The sequence below is a fragment of the Glandiceps talaboti genome, chromosome 13 (assembly GCF_964340395.1).
Source record: "Glandiceps talaboti chromosome 13, keGlaTala1.1, whole genome shotgun sequence".
Lineage (NCBI taxonomy): Eukaryota > Metazoa > Hemichordata > Enteropneusta > Spengelidae > Glandiceps > Glandiceps talaboti.
Genome location: NC_135561.1, coordinates 1,930,093 through 1,955,818, shown reverse-complemented (window position 1 = coordinate 1,955,818; position 25,726 = coordinate 1,930,093). Strand labels below are relative to the sequence as shown.

Below are 25,726 nucleotides of genomic sequence, written 5' to 3'. Positions count from 1 at the left end.
CTTGAGATTTCATTAATTAACTCTAGACTGATAACACTTTATCGTGTAATCGTATTTCTCAAGACTCGACAACAACATGTGTAATCGATTGGTTTTGCTGAGAAGTAACCGGAACACGTAAAAGCCTCGTGCTCGGGTTGGTGACCTGGGAAACAGACGAGATTCAAGATTATTCGATTGGCACACGGACGATTTCTAAACTAACATTTAGATTGCCTGGCTGTTGCTACAATCGTAGGGTACACTATACGGTCGACTTTTGGCAGCCATGGTTGTTTATCAACCTCGGGGATTTGTTGACTCTGTGCTCTGTGAACTAACCAATTGCAAGTCAAGGTGACCGACAGTGACACATTAACCAATTAAAGACGGTTTGTTTATCAGATGCACGCTGTCTTATTGACGTACATACACAATAGCTTTGTTAACTCGGTAAACTTATCGATACTAGACTTATAAACACTGTATCAACCTCCTAAATCTTGATTATCGGCCAAATCAAAATAGTTTAGATGCTTAAATTTCGAGAAAACACTGTAAACACTCGTGTTAGGTGACGAACGTAATTGTAAAGTGCGTGTATAGGTAAACCACCTGTTGTTCTGTTATTCGATCGCTGTATTGCAAGAACGTCAAAATGTGTCACAGAAACAGTACGTGTAAACAGGTGTGAGTCAGCTTTTCTGTGTCTAACAACAACGTAATATCTTCCAAGAAAAATGAATGACTTGGTCAAAAACGTCAAATGCCAATCTAATATATATATATATATATATATATATATATATATATATATATATATATATATATATATATATATATATATACTAGTATATATATCTGTTATCCTCTCATCTTAAGCTTGATGTTTTCTATCCTCGCATATGCAATGCCCTTGCCTGTCCCACCCCTCTCCATCACCATCACCACCACCAAAGTCGTTAACCTTTCACCACTTAAGTCAGGTACGACACGTGTGTGCAAAACAAAATATATGAAAAAAAATATATATACAAGTTTGACACAACCTGGATAAAGTATTTACATACCATGATACAACAACGGTAAAATAAAATACTTTATTTTGAAACTTATGCAATGAATCATTCAACAAACCATAATACTGTATGTGTCAAATAAAATATTTTATTTGCTAGGTTTCGTCATCGTAGTCAACAATTTACCAGGGATACAAATAGAAAAAAAAGACCATCGGACTGCTATTAAAAACAAACTATTTTCAGTGATGTCAGATACATTATATATTTCCTTTGGTTATAAGGTTTAACTGTAACAGTAAAGTGTAACATGGGGTGAATTCCTTCGCCAGCAAATGAAAATTATATAAGTTTAAGATATAACATACCGGCTGTTTTGATGACTTTGTTGTTGTTCACCTTTGGATCAAAGAATTTAACGTTGTACCATCCAGTCAGGGATTTCGTAGTATGGTTTGAACTATTACCGGACCCCATTGCTTTTTTTCGCGAATTCAATAATCCTGTAAATGAATAAAGTTGATGGATAAAAAAACAAGGATTTTGTTACTTCTTGAGATCTGCGATAGACTCTCTTTATCCATCTCCCTACCACGTGGCGTGCATGTGGGGGCGAAGGCTTTTAACCCCCTCCCCAAGTTTTATACTATACGAAAGCGAATCGAACCAAACATTATAAAACGAAAATATACAAACCCCTCAATTTAAATATCGAACACCTCTGTACATTAGATCAAACTACAGCATGCATGGCATGGTAAAAATTAACACGTACCGGTTTACCAGTGATACGCAGCTATTTTAAGTGCATGGTACCGGTATAGGCCGGAAAAACAGCAGTCTAATACAACCTTTGCCCGGTATATGAAAATAAGAAGTGTAATTTCTGATTTTTAAATATTGTTTCATTATATATCCATACTTTCCCACTTCGTTATCAACATATAATAAGATATACCAGGCCCTTTATTTTCGTACTAAGGGGGACACATTGTCTTAGTTCATGTAATGATGATGTCATATTCAAAAACAGGCATTAAAAGCACCACAATGTGATTTCAAACCATGCAGATCAATCCGGATAAAATTATTTATAGTATCTCAGAACTTAAAACTAAAGTTGTAAAACAATTTGCACAACTAAAATATCTTTATCATAGACCATTTATCATAAAAATGTCTCACCTTGTTCAGTCAGCCATATTTCACGTGGGACGAGAGAGGTGTTATAGATGGTCGGTCAGTGCGGTCCACCCATCTACTGAACTTTGATCGTACACAGTGAATATTCAGAATGTTTACTGTTATGTTTGTTGTCACTTCTCACCTAATTCCAAATTCCACGCCCAATACTTTTTAGCGCATGCGTGGATCAGAAACAGGAAGTAGTTGAGTTTGGGTCATTGGTGAATCATCGCGTGTGTGCAGTCGAGTCAGTCCAGTGATTTCCACTAACTCATCACGTTCACTTAACCGCTGTTCCTCACAATTTTCCCAATATGCAGGTAAGTAAATATCTGTCTATCCCCTTCTTATGCTGTCGTGGTTTTGAAACAAAATTTGTTATTTAGTTGAAGGGTGGTCGAAATATTTTGATGACCATTCACTGTGTAGGAAATATGCCTTGCCTACTAGGCCGTGTAGTGTATGTGCCCATATATGGCAATAAAGCAGCGAAAAGTGTTGTCCGGCCAGTTATACCATGTTTTTCTCACATTACCTGTAATTTTATTATTTGAAAAATTTAAAACGATGACGAACTACAAGCCTTCAATTTACCTGGCTTCGTCTAGTTCACTTTATATATTTTCTATCAGGATCCATATTTTGATGGGTTTCAATAGAAATTGACAAATTTGTTAAATAACCCAATGATATAAAATACTAACTTGGTTAGTTCTTGAAATATTTAAATTTATATTTTTGAAAGTGTTAGCAGAATATGTCTTTGATCTTAAGACCCTCAAATAACAAAATTTGATCATTTGTAAATTTCAGTGTTATTTGTTTTGTTTTTAACCAAAAAGGTAGATTTAGGTGAAGGTTGGGTCAAAAGTCAAACTGAAGTAATTATAATCTATGTTACTGGATTTAATGTTGTTTTGCATGGTGACAGTTTCACTTTCATGTACTTGTAAATTGTAATATCTAAGCATGGCTAAGTGATTGGTTTTGATTCTTTGGAGTTTGTAAGTGTACAAGCATAGACCCTACACCAAAAAAGATGTCACATGTCACATATATAGTGTTGTTCTTGGTTGTCGTGATGGTGGCAATGGGTGTACTTGACCAATACACTGAAGTGAATGGGCTGATAGACTCGATGACTCGATGAGTCATGTGATGCTCAATTGTTTGTTGTCATAGTGATAAGTTTGAAATCATACCTTAAAATTACTATAGTGACTCATCCCAAGGGATCAAGTTTGAAATCATGGAATGAAGTTTAGTTGAGGGGAAAGCTAGTGATTATAGAACCATGTATCACATAAATACATCAAAATCTTCATGTATTGTACACTAATAATAGTTTTGTTTATTTGCTAGGACCCCAATGAAGACACACAATGGAATGACATATTACGATCTAAAGGAATAATACCACCTAAAGAAGAAAAAGAAGTTACAGAAGATGACGTTGTAGACATTATTGAAGAAACAATTAAAAGTAAAACTGGCACATCAGGTAATGTGTTAATTTTTTTAGCCAGTTGACAGACTAGAAGATAAAATTATCAAAAACAATAAATAGTGAAATAAGTAAAATGTCTTTAATGAAAATGTGCATGTTTACATGTGGTAATTATACCTGCACTTAATTGATGTGAATTTGAGAGAGAGAGAGAGAGAGAGAGAGAGAGAGAGAGAGAGAGAGAGAGAGAGAGAGAGAGAGAGAGAGAGAGAGAGAGAGAGAGAGAGAGAGAGAGAGAGAGAGAGAGAGAGAGAGAGAGAGAGAGAGAGAGAGAGAGAGAGAGAGAGAGAGAGAGAGAGAGAGAGAAAAGAAGATGACAGTGATGTTGGACTGACTGTCTCATTTACATTTCTAGCTGTGAAGTCATATGATGACATGACAATTGATGAGTTAGCAGAATTTGAAGATGATGAAGATGAACGTGTCCTTGAACAGTACAGGTATGTTTATGTCACATTTATATAATTAGTTTGGCTACTTATTCCATATGCTGTGTTCTTTCTAAAATTTTGTTTACAGCAAAGTTACCTTTACATGTGTTGAATTGAAAGCCAAGAAGTTCTTCTCCCCACGACCAAATCAACAAACTAAATTATCCTCACCAGAGTCTGTCGTTTATTTTGATGTCATTTGTCGGTAATAACAGGGGAGGAAATGCCCTTCAATTTACCATCTGTCATAAATTACAAGAGGGCTCAGTGTCCTCTGTTACCTTGTTCAGAGAGAACACAGAAATTACAAGAGGGCTCAGTACCTCTGTTACCTTGTTTAGAGAGAACACAGAAATTACAAGAGGGCGCAGTACCCATGTTACCTTGTTCAGAGAGAACACAGAAATTACAGAAGGGCTCAGTACCCATGTTACCTTGTTCAGAGAGAACACAGAAATTACAAGAGGGCGCAGTACCCCTGTTACCTTGTTCAGAGAGAACACAGAAATTATAAGAGGGGTCAGTGTCCCTGTTACCTTGTTCAGAGAGAATACAGCAATTACAAGAGGGCTCAGTACCCATGTTACCTTGTTCAGAGAGAACACAGAAATTACAAGAGGGCTCAGTACCTCTGTTACCTTGTTCAGAGAGAACACAGAAATTACAAGAGGGCTCAGTACCCATGTTACCTTGTTCAGAGAGAACACAGAAATTACAAGAGGGCTCAGTACCTCTGTTACCTTGTTCAGAGAGAACACAGAAATTACAAGAGGGCTCAGTACCTCTGTTACCTTGTTCAGAGAGAACACAGAAATTACAAGAGGGCTCAGTGTCCCTGTTACCTTGTTCAGAGAGAACACAGAAATTACAAGAGGGCTCAGTACCCCTGTTACCTTGTTCAGAGAGAACACAGAAATTACAAGAGGGGGCTCAGTGTCCCTGTTACCTTGTTCAGAGAGAATGCAGGAATTACAAGAGGGCTCAGTACCCCTGTTACCTTGTTCAGAGAGAACACAGAAATTACAAGAGGGCTCAGAACCTCTGTTACCTTGTTCAGAGAAAATACAGAAATTACAAGAGGGCTCAGTACCTTTTTACCTTGTTCAGAGAGAACACAGAAATTACAAGAGGGCTCAGCTTGTTTTTGAGAGTTTTTCACACTTTCATTATTAGTTTTGTTTCTCTAAATAATGTATATTTTTAACCTTTTTTCTGCAGACAACAAAGGCTTGCAGAAATGAAAGCATTTCAGATGAAAGCCAAGTATGGAGATGTGTTAGAAATCAGTGCACAGGATTACATACCAGAAGTAAATAAGGCAGGGGATGGAGTCTGGGTTATTTTACATTTATATAAATCAGGGTGAGTTTTAAAAAAATATTGATTTCACACCCATATTTGAATAGTATGTTATAAAACTGCTCTATAGTAATATTATAATACACTTACACAAGGGTATGTACTATTAACATGAACAATTTTTAGATGTTATTCCCCAATATTTTTCTTAGTTTAGCCAAAAAAAATGTGAGTGACCTAAGGGGTCTTTATCACCATGAGTCGCTAGACAAGGAGTGACACAACCCTTAAGTCACGAGTATTTTCCAACTGAATGAAGACAAATATTGAAGAAAGACATAATTATACCAGTGCCAGTAATATCAAAGAAAAATCAGGGAAAGTAATGGCAATTGTGACTCATTTTTTGAAAACAGTAGAACCAATGACATAGACAACTGTTGTTGTGATATAGACATATGTTGCCATGAAGTAGAATATCAAGGGTATAAATTCTATATTTTTTGTTCAACTTGGCTTGTGCATGGTATAATGAGTACTCAATATTATGTTGTAAGTAATTTTTATCACTGACAACAGGTTTTTTTTTCTTGATCCATTATGGCACAAATCGACAATGAGTACTGTGGACATTACGTCTAGCAATACATGTATATAAATGGATATTTTTTCTCTGAATAAAGTTGAAATAAGTAAATAAATATATAAATACAATCAAACCAAGAGATGATATGAGGTAATAAATAGCTTTTCATACACTCATGTCAGGGAATTCAAAGAGAAATGAAAAGATACACCACCTATAATGGTGTGGCTAAACACTTTGGGGTTAAATGAATGTCATACTTCAGATGTGCCTATTTTAACCAGTGTAATAACTATAAAATGATTTATATGATAAATTGTCATTACTTAAACCAGTGTAATAACTATAAAATGACTGATATGATAATTGAATAAATGATGTCATTGTTTAAGCCAGTGTAATAACTATAAAATGACTGATATGATAATTAAATAAATGATGTCATTGTTTAAGCTAGTGTAATAACTATAAAATGACTGATATGGTAATTAAATAAATGATGTCATTATCTTATTTCTATTACAGTATTCCACTCTGTAGTCTTATAAACAACTACTTGGTACAACTAGCCAGAAAGTTTCCTGCAACAAAGTTTATCAAAAGTATTTCAACAACATGTATACCAAACTATCCTGACAAAAATTTACCTACTATATTTGTGTATTACGAGGGAGAGATGAAAACACAGTGGGTTGGTCCATTTGAATTTGGTGGAATCAACTTGACTATTGAAGGTGAAGTACACATACATGGATTTGATTGTGTCTTTCTGTCTGTCTGTCTGTCTGTCTGTCTGTCTGTCTGTCTGTCTGTCTGTCTGTCTCTGTCTCTCTGGCTGTCTGTCTATCTCTGTTCGTTTGTTTGTCTGTCTGTCTGCTTGTATGTCTGGCTGTCTATCTCTGTTTCTGTCTGTCTATCTCTGTTTCTGTCTATCTCTGTTCATTTGTTTGTCTGCTTGTCTGTCTGTCTCTCTCTTCATTTGTCTGTCTGTCTGCTTGTCTGTCTGGCTGTCTCTCTGTCTGTCTATTGTGGCATTGTGTCAGCTTTACATGTTTGAGTGTGTGTTGTGTGTGTATGTTTATTTATACATTTGTGTATGTGTAGTTGTATTGGGGTTGTATGATCTGTGCCTGTGAGTGGTGTTTATTTATGTGTGTGGGAGTTGCACGCTTGTGGGCAAGGGGGGGGGGGGGTGTTCATTTATACTATTCTAGTATAATATTGTTAATGTTGATGCATGCTTTCTATGACATTACAGTTTGTGTTCTGGCATTGTTAGAACTGTTGATTGCATAGTAAGGAGTTCCTGGAGATATTGTTTTGATACATTACATAATAAATTACATCATCAGATCATGTATAAGGTATATCTTAATACCAGGTATCAGTAAGTAGAATACTGTGAGTATTTTTAGTGTGCAGAACAAATTACTTCCCCCAAAAAATATAAACTCAGCTTGTGCCCCTTTAATGCTCTATATAGACTGTATTACCTGCAGATTTTGTTGTTCGGAATTAACTCTGTACTCTACTCATTTTTAAAGATATCAAATTTATTTCTGTTTTACAGAGTTAGAATGGAGATTGTCAAAGGCCGGAGCAGTACAAACAGATCTTGAAGAGGAACCTAAATCACAAGTGAGATCATCTTTCTCCATCATGTCAAAACCAAAAGAAGACGACTCTGATGATGATGACGATTGGTAGGGCGCCCTCTAGTGACAGACTATGACGATTGGTAAAAGTGACTAATAATGATGATTGAAAATATCGCCCTCTAGCATCAGACAATTTTCATTACATTCACATCTAGACCGAAATATTGATGTTGTGGTGCTCCTTATTACTTCATTATTAAGAAAGTTCACACACAAATGAATCTTTCTGCCTTAGTCCAGCTGAGCTGGTAGTATTAAATAAACAATATATTCCTCTTTGATGTCACCTATTTAAGAATACACTTTAGTGAAGTCAAAACAAAATGAGGAAAATATTTTATAGATTGGATTTTAGATAGTCAAAGAATAAGTACAGTTCAAACATAGATGCACTCCTTTATCAGAAAATTACCAATCAAGAATTGGATTTTAATGTCAAGTGAGTAATTACAATAAGTGTAATCTGCTTACTAACTATTTCACTTTTATCTAAATCATTAACCTGATTTTAGATATATCTGTACTAATAATTCATTCGTATTCAAAAATTTGAATTCTGTCAAATATTGACCACAACTTTTTTGTCAGTTTTTTATTCCCATTGACATTTGTATAAATAATAAATTCAAGATCAATTCTGAAAAAAAAACTCAGTTGTGTGACTTTGTCATCTATCTATGGGTGTGAAAGTTGAGTAATGTGCTCATAGGGTTGGCATTATTCAAATTAATGACAGCTCTATTCTGCTGACTACATAAATTTATCACATTGACGTGTGATGAATTCCTTGCATAAAATAGTGGTCTATTTGGTGGCCATATTGGATAAAGTGATTGTAACATGCTATATGGTATCAATACATTAGCCTTTTGCTCGTATTTTTGCTGCATATTTAAAGGTACTCACTACTCACAGTATTCTATGCACTGAATTATATTCTTAAGATCATCACTTGCAAATGACTGAACTAAAACCTGGTATTAAGATATCTTATAAATGATCCGATGATGTAATTTATGATACGTACAAAACTGTCCATGAAATCCTTTGTACTATGCAATCAACTCTCTAGTCTATCAGCTAGCCCTCGGATGTTCTTCCGATAAAATACGACATACAGCCGAACAACGCTATCGAGGATGGAACATTCGGGCAGGCCCTCACATGCGAACTTCATTCGCTTATAGTTATAGCATCGAAAGAAAGCCCGAACGTCTAGCAGCAAGACTATCAACTCTCCTAACAATGCCGAACACAAATTGTAATATCATTGAAGGCATGCATCGACATTTAAATTATACAACAATAGTTTAAATGAAATAGTATGTATATAGTAAATATTTTTATTTGAATTTGTTTATAAACTCATCTTGTGCCATTTCAAATTCTGACCATCGCTGGTAAAGCTCTCACCAATCCTTACCATACATTCAGATAGGATGTGCAGTGTGTACTACTCACGTGTAAGATTGTATGTATTGTACACCAGATTTGGTTTAGTCTCAGTTATAAACAGTGCACCTTCTAAGATTACTGTACTGTCCCAAGTCCAAGTCTATCTCTATACTATTAATGTTGGGATCTTATATAGCGCTTTCCCACTCTGTGCTCAAATTATTATCAATTATTACCCCTGGATCGGATCAGATCGGCCCTTTAGTCTTCCTCAACTCCCCACAAGCCATTTCAGCACATGGGATTAAAGCCTTCACATTGCAACCTACATCCTACCAGATCCCCAATTATACAGCTGGGTTGACTGAGGCACAGTCGTGATTCAAATCTTGCCCAATGACTGTAGCCACTCAGAAACAAACAGCAGGCAGCGACGGGGCTCGAACCTGCAACCTGTAGATTCCAACCTGTAGATGGTCACGCTAACCATTCACCCATCATGACTCCACATAGAGTTTATATTATGCAAAACAAATACAACAGAATGAAAGGTTTTAGGTGTCTTGTTAATAATATATGAATTGCCACCGACACCAATTTCTCCTGTACTTACCAGTGTTGCACCTGAAAAAAGAAACGTCAATACACCTTAAAGATATATTAGAAGCAAACACAACTATGTTTACACTGCAGTCCAAGTTATACATCTCTGGAACTACGTATATACAGTTCAACGTTAAACTATTGAATAGTATATTGTGATATGGTTAAAAAATCGCCGTAAATCCATCAACATATTGTACATACTTTTACACAGTACGACGAATTATTCCAAGCTTACAATTTGAGAACAGATCAGCAGAACATTGGGGTTTTTTCGAAGTGTTACACTGGCAACTGACGCACTTTTCGATTGTTTGAGAGGAGAGCTTTTTATAGTATATATTTTATTCTGTTATCTTTATTTATTCATCTGTTTATTTATTTATTTACTTATTTATTTATTTATTCATTCATTTATTCATTCATTCATTCGTTCGTTCGTTCGTTCGTTCGTTCGTTCGTTCGTTCGTTCGTTCATTTATCTATTATATTTATTTATTTGAGGAGGCATGCACATGCACGTACCGCTACAAATGCAAAATGCCAGCCATGCATGGTTACAACGTACTAGTACTTCAGTATACAGCCTTTGTAGCGTATCATCACAGCTGGGTACATCACAGGCTCCCATCGACACCGTGGTGCAGCGTACTACCACCACCTATAAGTCACTATCAACCATACCTTAGAAAAACTATCACTATCACCCCCCCCCCCACCTTAATACACCGATAGGAGTACATTGAAAAAAAAAACAAGTCTAAGTACAGAGGAGAAAAGTACAACGCTGGAAGTACATAAGCGCTCACTTAAAGTTACGCTATTACGGAGTTTGCCTGTGTTAGTATATACGTACCGTACGGTAGGGTCAGGGGAACAGTTAGTTCTACTCAAAGCGATGGTAGTCCTCTATCTTTCTTTTCTTGTTTTCAATAAAAGTAATTTAGTACAACGTATGTTCTTGTGTTTGTATTTTGTGGCATTGCGACGTGCGAAAGAATGGTAAAAATTACGAACATATGGAATTATAAAGCCTCAAGCCGCGACCAGAGTTTTCCAAATTTAAGACTTGTGTTAAACGTATTTATCAAAACAAATCCATCAGGGAACTCCATCCAAAGCTAGCCTGGGTTCTATACCGTACATTCGCACATTTATTGACATATAAGTTATCATTCGATGTAACAAACCATCTGTTTTCTCTAATGGTCACGTGATTTCTTCTCGGACCGAGAACAACAACATTTGTTCATACCATTAGAAGGTGGCAATATATCATTACAAACAATGGTAGGTGTTGTATCGAAATGAGCTAACTTCTATTATAGTGACTGTACTGATGACACCTTGATTAATTGCTTCACCGAACAACAAGCGAACAACCTTATGTCATTTTCTACATTAACGAAATCTCTCTCGTTTCAAAACAAAACAGGGGTGTCAATCCTTATCGAGGGATTTGTTACAACAGAAAGGTCTTAAAGGCCCAGCTTTCAATCCCAGGTTCTCGCATTAGTGGCTACTCCGCCCCACAATCATCGCCTTATCTACTACCAGTAAATCGAACGTATACATATCAATTCAAGTTTTACTGTCAAAATATACCAAAGACAAGGTGAAGCAGTATCATTATTTTCAATTTTAACATTGCAATGATTCGATAAACGCCATTTTCCTCCTCGGACCGTAGTGTTAGTTACGGAGTTTGGAATATAAACCACTTGAGTTACATTTTCATGGTGTTGGTGAGAGCATGGAAGTATAACGCACTTATACTTCCATGGTGAGAGACAAAACCATTCAAATGAAAGTGTCACTAAAAATAGACATTGTATGCCGTCCACAGCGTCCCTTTCAGGCCACTGACGCTAATCTAGTTGCCTCCACAATCGGTAACCTAGCTATGGCCATGAACACTCCCGATCTTGTGCAGTGGAAAATTGAAAATAGTGATACTACTTCACGTTGTCTTTGGTATATTTTTACAGTAAAACTTGAAATTGATATGTATACGTTAGGCATTCAATTTACTGATAGTAGATAAGGCGATGTTTGTAGGGTGGAGTAGCCACTAATGCGAGAACCTGGGATTGAAAGCCGGGCCTTTAAAGAGGAAACATTAATTTGTATTTGTACAGTGACAAGAAGCTAGTGGTAGCACCCCCTGATTATTAAAGGTAATATAACGGACGTATTTTTGACCAATTCTTTAGCCGAAGCGAACGGAACAACACGAAGATATTTCATCAAATAGGTGAGTATACTATTTTCAGAATTGTGTTTTGTCAATGTCTAAACGTGTCATTTTCATACCTACCTAGCCATCACTTTATTATCTGTCTGTACAGCCTGAGATAACGAAACAGGAAATATCACGTTCTCGTATTAGTGTCATCTTATCAGTGGAGCCATGAAGATTACATTGGATTATTCTTTTGTTCTGGCCCACCTTTCTTTTCAATAGCTCTGCTAGACAATTGTGTTTCACATCTAGATTTTAATCCTAATTTGAACCGGGCTTTTAATAACACTTTTGTCAGATACAGTTTTCTTTTTGACTGACACAATTCATAAAATGGCATAAACAAGTGCTCACACTTTCCAAATATAAATACGATTAAAATATGTAAGGAACTGAGCGCCATGATTTACCTCTGTTTCCTATTTTTATTGTCAGTTGTTCTTTTTTATTCTCACAGCGAAAAAAGAAAAGAAAATGACAATAAAAGAAATCGCGCCAGTTCCCTACATCAGATTTTGATATCAAGTAACGCAGGGTTGAACTTGGCACCGCTCATTCAATTGATTTTGAACTTGCATCCCTTTTCGCAAGTATAAATCTTGAAAATATACATCATTCTGCGACTATATGGTGTGTCTGAACTTAATTTTTGTTTAAAAAATATGTATTTTTAGCATAAACTCACGAATAACGAGTGTTTACATTCGAAAAAAATCACTAGTCATCTTCTGATGTACAAATAAAATGTTGGGTTTTTTTGCAGTCAGCTCTTCTGGAAACTTCAGGATGGATGTTCGAGTGATTACGTTGTTCGTCATTACTTTGGTAGTAGTTTTACCGGGTAAAAATGTAAGTATGATTTACATGATATGCTTTCGGTATTTGCACTCGATGATTTACAAAAATATGATCTTTTTGTCTTCGTCTTATGCTGATAATTTTTTCTAAATATGATGTGTGAATTCGGATCATCAATAATCTTCCTTACACGCATGTTTAAAGCCGGACGTTTGCAATCCACGTCGGAAGTACAGGTAGTACACGTTCAAGAATTTGCCACCGTGCACCACACTACCTCCAGATATTGAACATCATGTATTTTTGTGAATATGTATATTTGGTTACTTGATGGAAACAAATATCTTAGTTGTAACTAGTGTAGGCTTAAACTGTAAATCGGCCGCCATGATGATTCTAGAGGGCTACCATACCCCCACCCACCCAACCACACTCTCGTTATTGAGTATGTCACCTGTTAGTAGGCACATCAATACGGCTATATAGCACCCTCTACGACTAATCTTATAGACTAGTATCTCTTTTGTTTACGTCAAATAACAATATATCAACGACTTTTTTTTCTTTCGTGTGCTTCCTTTCGTGACTCAAGGCTCACAACGGTTAGTATTTTAGTTTGTTTTTAATTTACATAGTTAAATTTCTTTCAAAATATCGAATGACAGTTCTATTCTACTGTTATTATAGATAGGTATACATAGAATCATGGTCTATGGACACATAGTATCAAATTCAATGCTCTTAGTCTTTATAAGAAGTACACACAAAAGTGTACCACTCTATATCGTTATATCCATTAAATGAGTATCTATTCGTTCGTTCATTCATTCATCCATCCATCCATCCATCCACCCATTTGTTTGTTTGTTCGGTTCGTTCGTCCGTCCATCGGCTCGTTCATCTGACGCATCCGTCCGTCCATCCGTCCGTCCGTTCGTTCGTTCGTTCGTTCATTCATTCATTCATTCAGTCAGTCAGTCAGTCAGTCAGTCAGTCAGTCAGTCAGTCAGTCAGTCAGTCAGTCAGTCAGCAGTCAGTCAGTCAGTCAGTCAGTCAGTCAGTCAGTCAGTCATTCAGTCAGGCAGCCAGCCAGCCAGCCAGCCAGCCAGCCAGCCAGTCAGTCAGTCAATCAGTCAGTCAGTCAGTCAGTCAGTCAGTCATCCATCCATTTAGTCACAGTTCTTTGTTGATCGCTTTCACCTGACAAAGGCATGAAATTGCGTTTTTTGTACAATTAATAATAATCAAAAGAGGAACTTCGAAAGTTGGTAGGCTAGGCCCTACACCTAATATTATACGTGACCTTTCGCAACTTATTTCAACTTATTTACGTTGATGCACATAGCCGCAAGTAACATCTGCAGTACTCGATCTCCCGAGTAACAGTTTGTACAAAAGGGATCAAGAGTGAACTGTACGATGTTGTTATAATTCTATGATATAGAAAATATAATAATATAGTTTCAGACTTGACAGTCTTACTAGATTCGCACTTTATTAGAGAGTATGTTTTTATTCAAGGTAATATCGCAGAGATTCAATGGAGGTGAACATTTTGCACCTAGATACCGGGCTCAATTAAAAACTGGCTAACGAGATGTATTTTAACATTGTCGCTGAACAGGTCAGTGTTCGTTGGAATTGTGTGGTGGATGCGACTGTAAGGTGTACGAATTTCATTGCCAACAACCCAGCGACGAATTCCGAGACGCCGCCAAAGTCGAATGTGAAAGTAACGGCGGTACTCTGGCCTTGCTAAAGACACCAAAGATGAACCAAGCTGTATTCAACTTTATAGCAGCTCAGAACCTGTCCGAAAACGAATGCATTCAGCAATTTGGGTTTTGGATAGGTCTCGGCGATAAGGACAAAGAAGGCCAGTACGTATGGGATGATGGCACGAGTTTGTGTTCTACCTTGTTCACAGACTGGGCTAAAAAGGAACCGAACAACAATGAAAAGAAAGATGTTAATGGACAAGACTGTGTTCAGTTATGGTAAGTGTATTAATTCATGGAAAGATTGTACAAAATGTAACATACTGATGTGGCAGTACTAATATCTATATACTCATACAATAATCCCATCCAGGATAGTTTCTGTACTCATTTGTACGAATATTCTTGAGTGACTAATAACACGGCCAATGTATGTATGTATGTATGTATGTATGTATGTATGTATGTATGTATGTATGTATGTATGTATGTATGTATGTATGTATGTATGTATGTATGTATGTATGTGTGTGTATGTTGTGTGTGTGAACGTGCGTGCGTGCGTGCGTGCGTGCGTGTGTGTGTGTGTGTGTGTGTGTGTCTGTGTCTGTGTCTATGTGTCTGTGTGTGTATGTGTATGTGTATGTGTGTGTGTGTGTGCGTGCGTGCGTGCGTGCGTACATGCATGCATGCATATGTATGTAGTCTATTCACAATGTCTTTCTGATCTCCTATCTAGGTATCGCCAAAGAACTAAGGACATGTGGGGCAAGTGGGACGATGAGTATTGCGCTTTTAGGGAGAAAGGATTCATTTGTGAATACACTAGTAAGTTTTAATATTTTTACACTTGAAATATCTAAGGGAGCCGTCATTATTTTTGGCCGGGTGGGGGTCGGAGGAATCGACAAAGAACCATAAATTATGAATAACCCCCCCCCCCGGCCACGCTCACGAAATTTTAGTGACTGTCCTGTTCAGCATAAGTGTTTAAGTGACCCCTTCCCCTCTCTACCAACTCTCATAAATACATGTCAGTGAAATGCACTCTTTGTTTAGACTCTGATGACGCATATACAAGAGTGAATTGAGATTAAACTAAGCTGTAAGCTCCGACAGTAATGTTTACATGATAGAGAACCTGCAAACATATGCATTAGTTTATTGCTTTGCGTACTGATATGGAAATTCAACTCTTCCAATATATGTTAACCTAATAATTTGCACTGAAGACACATATTCAGGAGCGTCCCATGTTCATGAAGGAAGTAACTTTTTTTCTTTCATTGATTAATTTGTAGTTCCATACTGTGATTACACTACATACTTTGGTGGCATACAACCCAATCCTTGTCCACAGACGACGGTAACATTGCCATGATGGCTTTGCTCTGACTTTGCCATGACGACCACGTTGCCATGATGGTGATATGATGACGATGACGCAATGATGAATACATTAATTGGTGATGATTGTCTTGTCGTTGACAATGATGATCAGCCATAGATTACTAATACCCTACTATCATATCAAATTATACCTTCTTGATTTTTTGTTTGTTAGTTTATTTATTTATTTATTTATTTGTTTATTTATTTATTTATTTATTTATTTATTTATTTATTTATTTATTTATTTGTTTGTTTGTTTGTTTGTTTGTTTGTTTGTTTGATCTACTATTCTCTCTGAATTTATTTGAGATAATAATTTCAATTCGCCTCATCTCAGATAAAATTCCTTCCTGTAATAAAATGTATAGCAAAGCAGAGAATGTCTTGGTTGCCATAGTTACATTTAATTTTGTGTTGATGTATGTAAGGAATCGTATACGCGCTGTAAAGGATTGACACATTAATACTCGTACTGGGCACACATTCTCATGAGGAGTTATAGCTGAAGCAACGAAATGTAGTACTCTGCGCATGCGGTGTACTATCTGTTTGAATCTGACGTCATTGGATAAATACGATACAGATAAATCAGAAAATAAAGTGAGCTTTGAGGATGTGGATTCATAGGCCAGGCCTTGTGCCACGGTATAATCATCAACGGTATAATTTGATGTCTTTAAGAAATGCTAACTCTACTCTACTCTACTCTACTCTACTCTACTCTACTCTACTCTACTCTACTCTACTCTACTCTACTCTACTCTACTCTACTCTGCTCTGCTCTGCTCTGCTCTGCTCTGCTCTGCTCTACTCTGCTCTACTCTCCTCTACTCTACTCTACTCTACTCTACTCTACTCTACTCTACTCTGCTCTGCTCTGCTCTGCTCTACTCTACTCTACTCTACTCTACTCTACTCTACTCTACTCTACTCCGCTCCACTCTACTCCACTCTACTCAAGTTCTCGAATCCTAATGGGAAACGAACCTGCAACCATATATGTGTTTAGGCTTAGCTTTGAAGTCGAGAACCGATCCTTTTATTAAAAGTCAATCCCAATGGCAAAAAGGGAGTTGACAAGTTGCAAAAAGATTATACATTTACAAAGGATATAAATTGTGTGTGTGTATCTGTGTGTGTATGCGTATGTGTGTGTAGGTGTGTGTGTGTGTGTGTGTGTGTGTGTGTGTGTGTGTGTGTGTGTGTGACATACGGGGTATGCCAGGTTTACAGGGGTGGACGCCATTCGTCATTCTGAAACGGTGTGCAGACTAATGAGAGTTCGATTTGATAATTTACTTTTGAAATAAGTAAAAAGTAGGGCATTTTACATGTCACTTCTCTGCTTTTCATATCACACTCTTGAGGACGGGCCCCTTTTGGCGTGTGATTATTGGAAACTCTATAAGCAAGAAGCCATATAGGGGTCTCCAAGTACGTGACATATGGAATATCATCGTTTCGACTGACGTGGACTAAATTTGTCACGGATTTATCTGGTTAACCCTGGACTCTTACATTGATGAAAATATAATAATGAAGATATATAGTGAATTAATGCAATCATTTTTATTTGGAGAATTCGTGCAAATTACATTTTGGAGAATTCATGTATACCTTTTAAATACGTATTTTTTTCTGGATTTTAACAATTAAATACCGTTTTACTCTGTAGTGTATGCTTATTTGAGCTTTATATAAGCGTGTTATATTAAAAGTGCATCACTTTGTTGGAAATAAGACTGAAGCAGTTTAAGATCAAATCAAAATATTGGTAGTGACTTTAAAACGTGTAAAATTTGATTAAACGCCACAATGCAATATAAAAGTGTAAACAAGTGTTACATGTATAGCGTTTGTAATGCCAAATACTTCCATGGTCATTATACATTGCGGAGTTGTTCACGGACTGGCTGGTATACATTTTATTATGACGCCTACTCACTCAAGCACTCTAATGACATTATAGTACGCCACCAACGTCACTCTGGTGCAATGCTCCAAGCATTTTGCAACATAAGCTGATAATGGCGGACTCGAAGGTGAGTTCTCGCTGCATAGTGCAGTGTTTACATGATGGTTTTCAAGGAAATCAAAGTTAAGTTGCGTGTTATTTAACATGTATCAAATACTGTAGTTGTTTTAAATCTAGTGTGATGTGTTTCTTGAGCATACGTGCAACTTTTCTCTCCAAAACTGTGTAAAATTGTGCCGCCGTGTTGGAGATGTCCAACATGGCGTGTGCGAGTCTGCGACTGCACTGTTTGACGTACTTTTTGCGTTTACACATATTGAACATAGTGTTAATGTGACTGCGTCCATATTCACACCTTATTATATGAACCTTTGTGCCCTTGTTACTGATATGGTAAATGCTTAGAAAAAATGTAGATATTCTATTGGTAGTTGTTGATCGTGAAAATTGATGTTTATAGACAACACACGTACACGCATTACTGATATTCGGACAGCGAAGCGCTGCGGTTTTGTGCGGAGAGTATTTGTTTAGCATAATTTATCAGGGTATTTCTCCGAAGTTAGCTCGCCAAAATGTCCAAAATTCTCCCTTGAATGATTAGGTCTGAAAATTTAGATGGTAACATCGTAAGAATTCAATGCCAGAAATCTTTATGCCATTCTAATATGCAAATTTTCACCAGATTTTCAATAATATCCTAAACGTGTGTGTGGACTATAAAATGGGTCGGCGCCCTTCATTGACTGTGTTCATTTATATGCGTGGGGGATGGTATGGGGGGAAATTGTGCATTCGTATCTTTTATAGCGATTTTATTTACATATTATCATTACCTGACCCGTGTGCCTTGTATATGAACATACATGTATCAAATTAATTTATTTCCAAATCATTCAAAATTGTTGTTGAGTTTTATGTTTTTGTTTTTTTTGCATATTTATATTATCACCACTGAGAGCCACAGTTTAGTTTAGGGTTAAATGAATCATCTACCCTGCATCATACATCTGTCAATGTTTTATATTTCCAACTTCTCAGAAAGTAGTTCTTAGATTACTTTGATATTCAGGGGGCAATTTAGATTTGCCCATGGCAAGATCACAAGAATCCAAGATGTCCTCAGTTTTCTGTGTTGAGCAATTTTGGGTCATTGGTCAATATTGAACAATGGTACATTTGAACTGACCTACCTTTGTAGGACATGTCTATTTGTAAACACAGAACTGCCCAACTTCACAGACAAGGAAGTGACAACTTGAAGTAGGTGTTTGCATAGTCTTGTGTAGTAAGACCCCTGATCTGCACTTGGAAGGTTGTCAAACAAAAGCAGAGGAAGATGGCATCTATGGTGTACAAGTCCCCAACAGCATGGTGCCTGTTGTCTGTTGACTCACATGAACGTTAGACAAGAAATGGCAATAGACAAAATATAGTGACTTAAAAGTACGTTTCTTTATTATAGTCATTAGCAAGGGTGTGGGTGGTATTTTTATCGAAAATCCATGCACAGGAAAAAAAGGGCAGTTTTGGGGGTTTTGGCAGAGTTTAAAAGAAATTTGTTGGTGTTATCAGAGAATAGATTTCCAGAGCTATCTGTAAAGTTATCTACTGTATTGATTTTTTCACTGCTATCAGGAAAAGGAAGGGAATGATACCACGGAAAAGAAACATGACAACGAGGAAGCGAAACAAGATAAAGAAGAGGAAATAGCAGATAAAAATAATGATGGCTCATCAGAAAAAGAGGTGGATGAACAGAAAGCTACAACAAAGGAAGTAAAAGTAGAAGCCAAGGAAAAGGACAGTCCAAAAACATCTGAAAGCAGAAAAAATATTAGAGAAACACCAGTCAAAGAGAAAAAAGAAAATATGGGAAGAGCTCGTAGAATTGCCACACGATCTACTGGGATCAACTTTAAAGTTGGTACAAAAATTGAAGCAATGGATTACTTGAAGAAATGGTGAGTTTATTTGGTCATCTTGATATCTAAACTGAGCATGCTCAAATGCAAAGGATTGTGGGATACTTGGCAAGCGTCTAGATAACTGAGACTTACATTATTTGCAATTACAAACTATGTAGTACTGAAATCTATATTCTATGTAAATGTTACCCGATTCCCTCCTTTTACCTGCCAAGGTTTCCAAACTGTTGTTAGTCTGACGCACTATTTCCTTCCTGTTCTCCAGGTATCCTTCTAAGATAGTGTTTGTAGATGATGAAGAAGGTCAAGTTTTAATACACTTTGAAGGGTGGAATCAACGCTACGATGAATGGCTGCCGTTTGATAGCGAAAGAATGCGTCCTGTTGCACGCGCATCAACCCGTAAAGATGGCCTGAGAGTAACACAGACTTTGGTATGTAGTGAAATTCAGGTTATTTGGGTAAAGTGATGATTATTAATTGTTCATCTAACATATATGCATATCAGCAATATTTCATAAGGCAGCAGTACTAGAAGAGTGAAGAGAGTTTCAATTCAATGTTTCTTGGTAATCGCATAAATTTATGTGATGTGAAATCATAAAATGACTCGTCAGAATCCATAGTTTATGAAAATAACTTTATTTCATGGAATGTCATTCCCCTTTAATATTTGTCAGTATCAAGGAAGGTTATACACTCCCCTGCATAGGGTAAGGTTGTTAATATTCTTCAATTTAGCTGGATTACCCCCCGGTAGTTGGGTGGCAGTCATCCGGTAGTTGGTTGGCACTCATACAAACGTGGTAAAAAGTTACATTCCCACCACAGCCAGCCTGAAAGTTGTGTGTCAGAGATCTAGCAACAAGCAAGTACAAAACTACACTGAGTTAATTTAACAACAGGGGCTACCTCTGGTAGTAGATGCAGTACTATAGCAGTTTTGCTACGTCGCTCTCGATAATATGAGAAAACCATGATAGTAATTGCCAAGAGGTTTTAGATTGGTCGTACTCGTTGAAAGAATTGCAGCTTTGTTTTGTTTGCAAAAAAAATACAACAAACAATGGTATCCCAACAACATAAAATATGAACTAGAATAAAAAGCATTGTACACAAAAACAAAGCTACAATTATTGCAAGTATTTCTTTCAAAAAATTCTACATTTTAATAATCTTTGGTGATGCTCCTATTTAGTAGACCATTGTTTCTGACCAGTAGTTCATTTTACATTTTTTGTATACTTTTTAGAAATTCAAAGCAGGTGATGAGGTACATGCAAGATGGACAGACTGTAAATTTTACCCTGCTAAAGTTCTATCTGTCAATGGAAATGGAACGTATGAGGTTTATTTCTTTGATGGATTTAAGAAAACGGTGCAACCTATAAATGTACGGGAGCTGCCTGAACATTTAAAAACAGAGGTAAGTGGTTCACAGCAGTGTAGGAGTATGTTGCTACTTCAGGGTGCTGAAAGATGTTTGTTCACAAGGCTCTTGAAAGCCAGAGCAGTGTGAGCACAATTGTCACTGATCACTCCAACTACAATGTTTGGGAGTCTGTTCCAGACATGAACCACAGTGTGGATGAAAGTTCTGCCAGTGGAGTAATTTCTTCAGACTGGTTCAATGAGTGCATGACTTGGCATTGACAAACTAGTGCGGGTTGCTTTTCAAATCACATATGGCAGAGAAAGCATCGCTTTCAGGTCTGATGGGCACAAACTTGTGTGCATCATACATCTTGTAGAGCACAATGTGTAATTATATCCGGAATCTTAAACTAAGGGAGTTATTCATATTACACAATTTTAATTTGCGTTTGATTTATTTGTTATAGGAATTATTCAAAGATATTCCAGAACTAGAAATTGAAAGACCAAGAAGTGGAACTCCAAAGAAAAGATTAGGAAGTAAAGAGACAGATATCGGTAAAAAATCCAAATTGTCTCATAAAGGTAGTGTATTGTGGTTTCAACATGTCTATGTATCTCAATAGAAAATACTATATGTAGAACTACTTCAGGTCTAAGGTACTATTTATAGTCATTATTTATTTATTTATTTATTTATTTTGGTGTTTATTTGTTTGTTTGTTGTTTATTTCTGATTTTGTGTCGACAATTTCAATTGAAATCGGGTAGAGAATGTGTTTGGTTTTTCTGGGTTTTTTTTTTTTTTGGTTTTTTTTTGTGCTTGGAATTATCAACTGAACGTAACTTTTGTTTTAGTGGCTACTTATTTTTTATGTCAATCAAAACATTCATTATTAAAGGCACAATTTTTCTGGTCGTGTGCAAAAAGGATGACTACTAAGCAGTGTGCCCTCTAATGATAGCCAAATTTTGTTGTTGTGAATCAAAATGAGAAAAACTGTGATTTCTTGTGAGTCACCCACATAGTTAAGAAATAGGGAAACAGCAAATTTTTGGTGCATCACTTGAAATTGTGTATGTCAGTGGCGAGTCAAATTGGCTTAGAGGGCATACCAAGTATTCCCTGTTGACTACCATTTTCAAAAAATGGTAGTCAAAGTGACTACCAACAAAAATGTTTTTGAGTTGTGTAATATATTATCTAAACAGTCCTTTATATTCATATTTATTTTACTAGTAAGATGACAACACAACACAATCATACAAAAAATTGTGAATATGGATGTTTATGGAGAGAGATATAAAAGTACACTTTTCATTAATTTCCACACTGTAATTGTATGACACTGGTCATCGAGTCGTCAGTTGTTTAAGTTCGGCGCAAACTAAATCTATTGGTCTTCAATGTAGTAGATTGCACAAGTGAGTGATCGCTATTCCTCTGTTGTACAATCCTCATCACCTTGTGATGAAGGTAGTGTAAACATGGAAGTCCCAAAACACTACACTACAAGTTTATGGAACTTGAACTCCCTACTGAGGCAACAAGTAAACCAATTCAATAACTCATCACTGTTGTATCAACATGTTGTGATAATAGTTTTAGTTTGTGTCTATCTTAGCAAACCAAAGGCTTAATACCATTGTAATATTTTAGTTTGTGTCTATTAGCAAACCAAAGGCTTAATTACCATTGTAATATTTTAGTTTGTTTCTATCTTAGAAAACCAAAGGCTTAATTACCAGAGTAATATTTTAGTTATGTGACAAATAGATATACATGTATTGTATTGTTCAAATGATTCTTTCAATATTACTTACTCTTTATTCTCTGTAATCCTCAATCAAACAAGAAAAAATCTCATCGTTGTCTCTTCCCAAGGACTTTGGAATAACATCAGCTGTTTCCTCTTTTTGCTGTTCACAGATGAGCCAATCAAGGAGGGAGAGAGCAGGAAAAGAAGAGCGCCAACACCAACACTATTCCAAACTAAGAAGGCAAGGTTAGACCAGATTACTGGTAAATTAGCATCAAAAGTGTCTTCGACATCACCTCCTAAAGGTTCTACTACTACTACAAACAGTTCTAAATCTGGTAGAGGTGAAAGCACTTCTAAGTCTGCCAAAGGTGATGGTTCAAAGACACACAAAAGTGAAAATAAAATGGCATTTAAGAGTAAGAGTGATAGGCTGGATCAAATCACTGGAAAGCTTGCGTGCAAGGTAAGTAAAATACTAGCATAGAACCTGTACTGAGATGACCCTAGTCTAACCTGAAAGATCCAGTAATTATTTCCACTTATGTAATAGCTCTCTCTGGGTAGTAAGTGGTTACATAAGTGGACCAACAACTGGACCTTACAGATTATGTCTACTAGCTCAGAATTCAAACTTTGAATTTTGATAACTATTTCCTGTAGCAGCAGCTCAATCTTCACATACAAGTACTATAGATACTATACCATATCATTTTGCTACGAGTGAACCAATCACAAAATGTTCAATATTTTCATTGGCTGATCCTGTTCCACTAGCCAGTCTACATTGCTGACCTGAATCTACAATTATCTCTTGCATACAGTCATGAGTGTAGTCGACAGCTATCATAGGCACAGATCAGTGATGTTGACAGACTAATGTCCCACCCATGCCAAGTCGTGTACAGTCATGAGTGTAGTCGACAGCTATCATAGGCACAGATCAGTGATGTTGTCTAATGTCCCACCCATGCCAAGTCATATCACGCTTGGATGGTACTGATGTCATCTGACACAACAGATGGCAACATGGACACCAACACCCCTGAAAACCTTCAACGAAAGAGCAAGAAAAAACTAAACACAACAGTAAAGTGGAGGCAATTAGAACCACAATATTTCATGCCTGCAGTAGTAAATGTAGTCAATAATTTTTACCCTGGACAAAAATAGTGTAAGTTTGCTTTTATATTTCTGTTTCAGGCAAAGCAGGCATCTGTTCCGGAGCCTCCTCCAATGCTAGAGTATCCTACACAACCACAATACCAGGACACCCAGTACCATCACCATCACCCCCACCACCAACAACTATTACAGCGTCTACACCAGGAACAGATGCAGGGTCAGAAGCAACATTCTGTTATAGCTTCCCTTCTAACTCAGAAACCATATTCATCCTCTGCTTCTATCAGTGGGGAAGGTTCCTACCCTCCCCCTCATCATCCTCCTCTACATTCGCCTCATCTGTCACCTCATTCTCCATACCATATGCCACATCCGCCAGGAATGTATGGTCCTCTTACATCCACTGGTGGTATGTGTTTACATTCTCCGCCTCATTCTCCATACGGTAGTCGCTACTCCATGCCTGCTAGTATGTCACAGCAAATGTCACCGACTGGTCCCCTGCCAGGATATCATCATCTCTCCCCAACAGGTACGAGAGTTCTGTTTTCATTTGCTGTTTGTTTTGTTTTGTTGTTTTGTTACGTCTCTCCTGAATGGCTGTTCTCTGCATACTTTGTTTTATTGCCTCGCTCTCTCTTCCTAACAATATCCGTCCATTTATTGCATTTTGAAAGTAACACACCCTCTACAAGACATCTCACATGTGAGTTCTAATCAAAACATGGATTTCAATTCAAACACAATCATTTTGACTCGTCCGATTTGACTGATTACATTATGCTAATTTATGTAAATATTATGCATGCATAATGAGCACACCTCTTCCCAGACTAATATATTCAAGTGTTAATCAATTCAGTATAAGTGGGTTGCTTATTTTAGGAATTGTTCACAAGTACTCTACGACTGATTTTAGACTGCAACCCATACCTATCATCTGTTAAATGTTGTCATGGAAACCTTTTGCCATAGAGTATTTATTTTAAGACTTACGAGAAATTCTTGCTACCAGTGCAGATACATTCATTATCAAAATAACAAGGTGCCACACATTCTCGTAGTTGTGTGTTAAATATTTAGATTTAGTGGTTCAAACAGATTTTAAGTGAATTCCATAAATAGAACAAAGAGATGAATATTTTCAGGCTACCTACCCCAATCTGATTAAAATCCAATGTACATGTCAGCTAATCGTTCATTGTTATTTTACCGTGGTATTTTTGCTTGAATTGAACTTCGTGATACATGTTTACGTTTACGTCTTGATGGCCTCATTAAAATGTAAATATGTATCACAAAGGTCAACTCAAGCAAAACTACCACGGTAAAATAACAATGAGCGAGTAGCCGACATCTACATCGGATGTTAATCAGATTGTATCTACCCTACCTTTATCTACATCCCTGGTCCTAGTGAGATATAGGTGATGAAAGTATGCTGTGTGTGATTCTTGTGAAATTAAAAGTGCTTCTTGTAAATGCAAGTTGAAACAAAATTAATTACAATGGCAGCCACATCCTAAAATGGATTGATATTTCCAAATCATGAACCTGGGAGTTCTTTACTTACCCTGTATCTCAAATACAACATTATGTCATAGATATGGACAGAGTCTGTATGATTGGAAATCAAATTGAAAGTGACAACGTGGCTATAAATACATTTCATAGACATACAACTTTGTTTGAAACTTGAATTTGATTTAAGTTTATGTAAATGAAATATGTACAGCAAATTGTGTGATGTTG

The 25,726-nt window shown here is 36.7% G+C and overlaps 3 protein-coding genes across 3 annotated transcripts; all 3 read left to right on the top strand.

Annotated features, from left to right (window-relative positions):
- Positions 1-2,394: 2,394 nt before the first annotated feature.
- Positions 2,395-8,253, top strand: LOC144444672 (phosducin-like protein 3). Its single transcript, XM_078134178.1, has 6 exons — positions 2,395-2,503; positions 3,546-3,684; positions 4,046-4,130; positions 5,340-5,483; positions 6,532-6,740; positions 7,577-8,253. The coding sequence occupies exons 1-6, from the start codon at positions 2,498-2,500 to the stop codon at positions 7,711-7,713; spliced, it is 720 nt and encodes a 239-aa protein (XP_077990304.1). The 5' UTR covers positions 2,395-2,497; the 3' UTR covers positions 7,714-8,253.
- Positions 8,254-14,331: 6,078 nt separating this feature from the next.
- LOC144444962 (hepatic lectin-like) lies at positions 14,332-16,003 on the top strand. The gene is made up of 3 exons (XM_078134513.1): positions 14,332-14,699; positions 15,160-15,248; positions 15,722-16,003. The coding sequence occupies exons 1-3, from the start codon at positions 14,473-14,475 to the stop codon at positions 15,799-15,801; spliced, it is 396 nt and encodes a 131-aa protein (XP_077990639.1). The 5' UTR covers positions 14,332-14,472; the 3' UTR covers positions 15,802-16,003.
- A 1,836-nt stretch (positions 16,004-17,839) lies between these two features.
- Positions 17,840-24,921, top strand: LOC144444879 (uncharacterized). The gene is made up of 8 exons (XM_078134430.1): positions 17,840-17,854; positions 19,426-19,751; positions 19,981-20,149; positions 20,968-21,141; positions 21,557-21,647; positions 23,020-23,315; positions 24,053-24,506; positions 24,860-24,921. Exons 1-8 carry the CDS (start codon positions 17,840-17,842, stop codon positions 24,919-24,921), a joined length of 1,587 nt encoding a protein of 528 aa, XP_077990556.1.
- Positions 24,922-25,726: the final 805 nt, after the last annotated feature.

Bases quoted from the DNA above. Each gene is read 5' to 3' on its own strand.
- LOC144444672 (XM_078134178.1), top strand. The intron at 3,685-4,045 runs GTAATGTGTTAA...TTACATTTCTAG, and splicing joins AAGTAAAACTGGCACATCAG to CTGTGAAGTCATATGATGAC. The intron at 6,741-7,576 runs GTGAAGTACACA...TCTGTTTTACAG, and splicing joins AATCAACTTGACTATTGAAG to AGTTAGAATGGAGATTGTCA.
- LOC144444962 (XM_078134513.1), top strand. From the start codon at position 14,473: ATGAACCAAGCTGTATTCAACTTTATAGCAGCTCAGAACCTGTCCGAA. The intron at 14,700-15,159 runs GTAAGTGTATTA...TCTCCTATCTAG, and splicing joins CAAGACTGTGTTCAGTTATG to GTATCGCCAAAGAACTAAGG. The intron at 15,249-15,721 runs GTAAGTTTTAAT...ATTAATTTGTAG, and splicing joins ATTCATTTGTGAATACACTA to TTCCATACTGTGATTACACT.
- LOC144444879 (XM_078134430.1), top strand. The intron at 20,150-20,967 runs GTATGTAGTGAA...TATACTTTTTAG, and splicing joins TGAGAGTAACACAGACTTTG to AAATTCAAAGCAGGTGATGA. The intron at 23,316-24,052 runs GTAAGTAAAATA...TTTCTGTTTCAG, and splicing joins CTGGAAAGCTTGCGTGCAAG to GCAAAGCAGGCATCTGTTCC.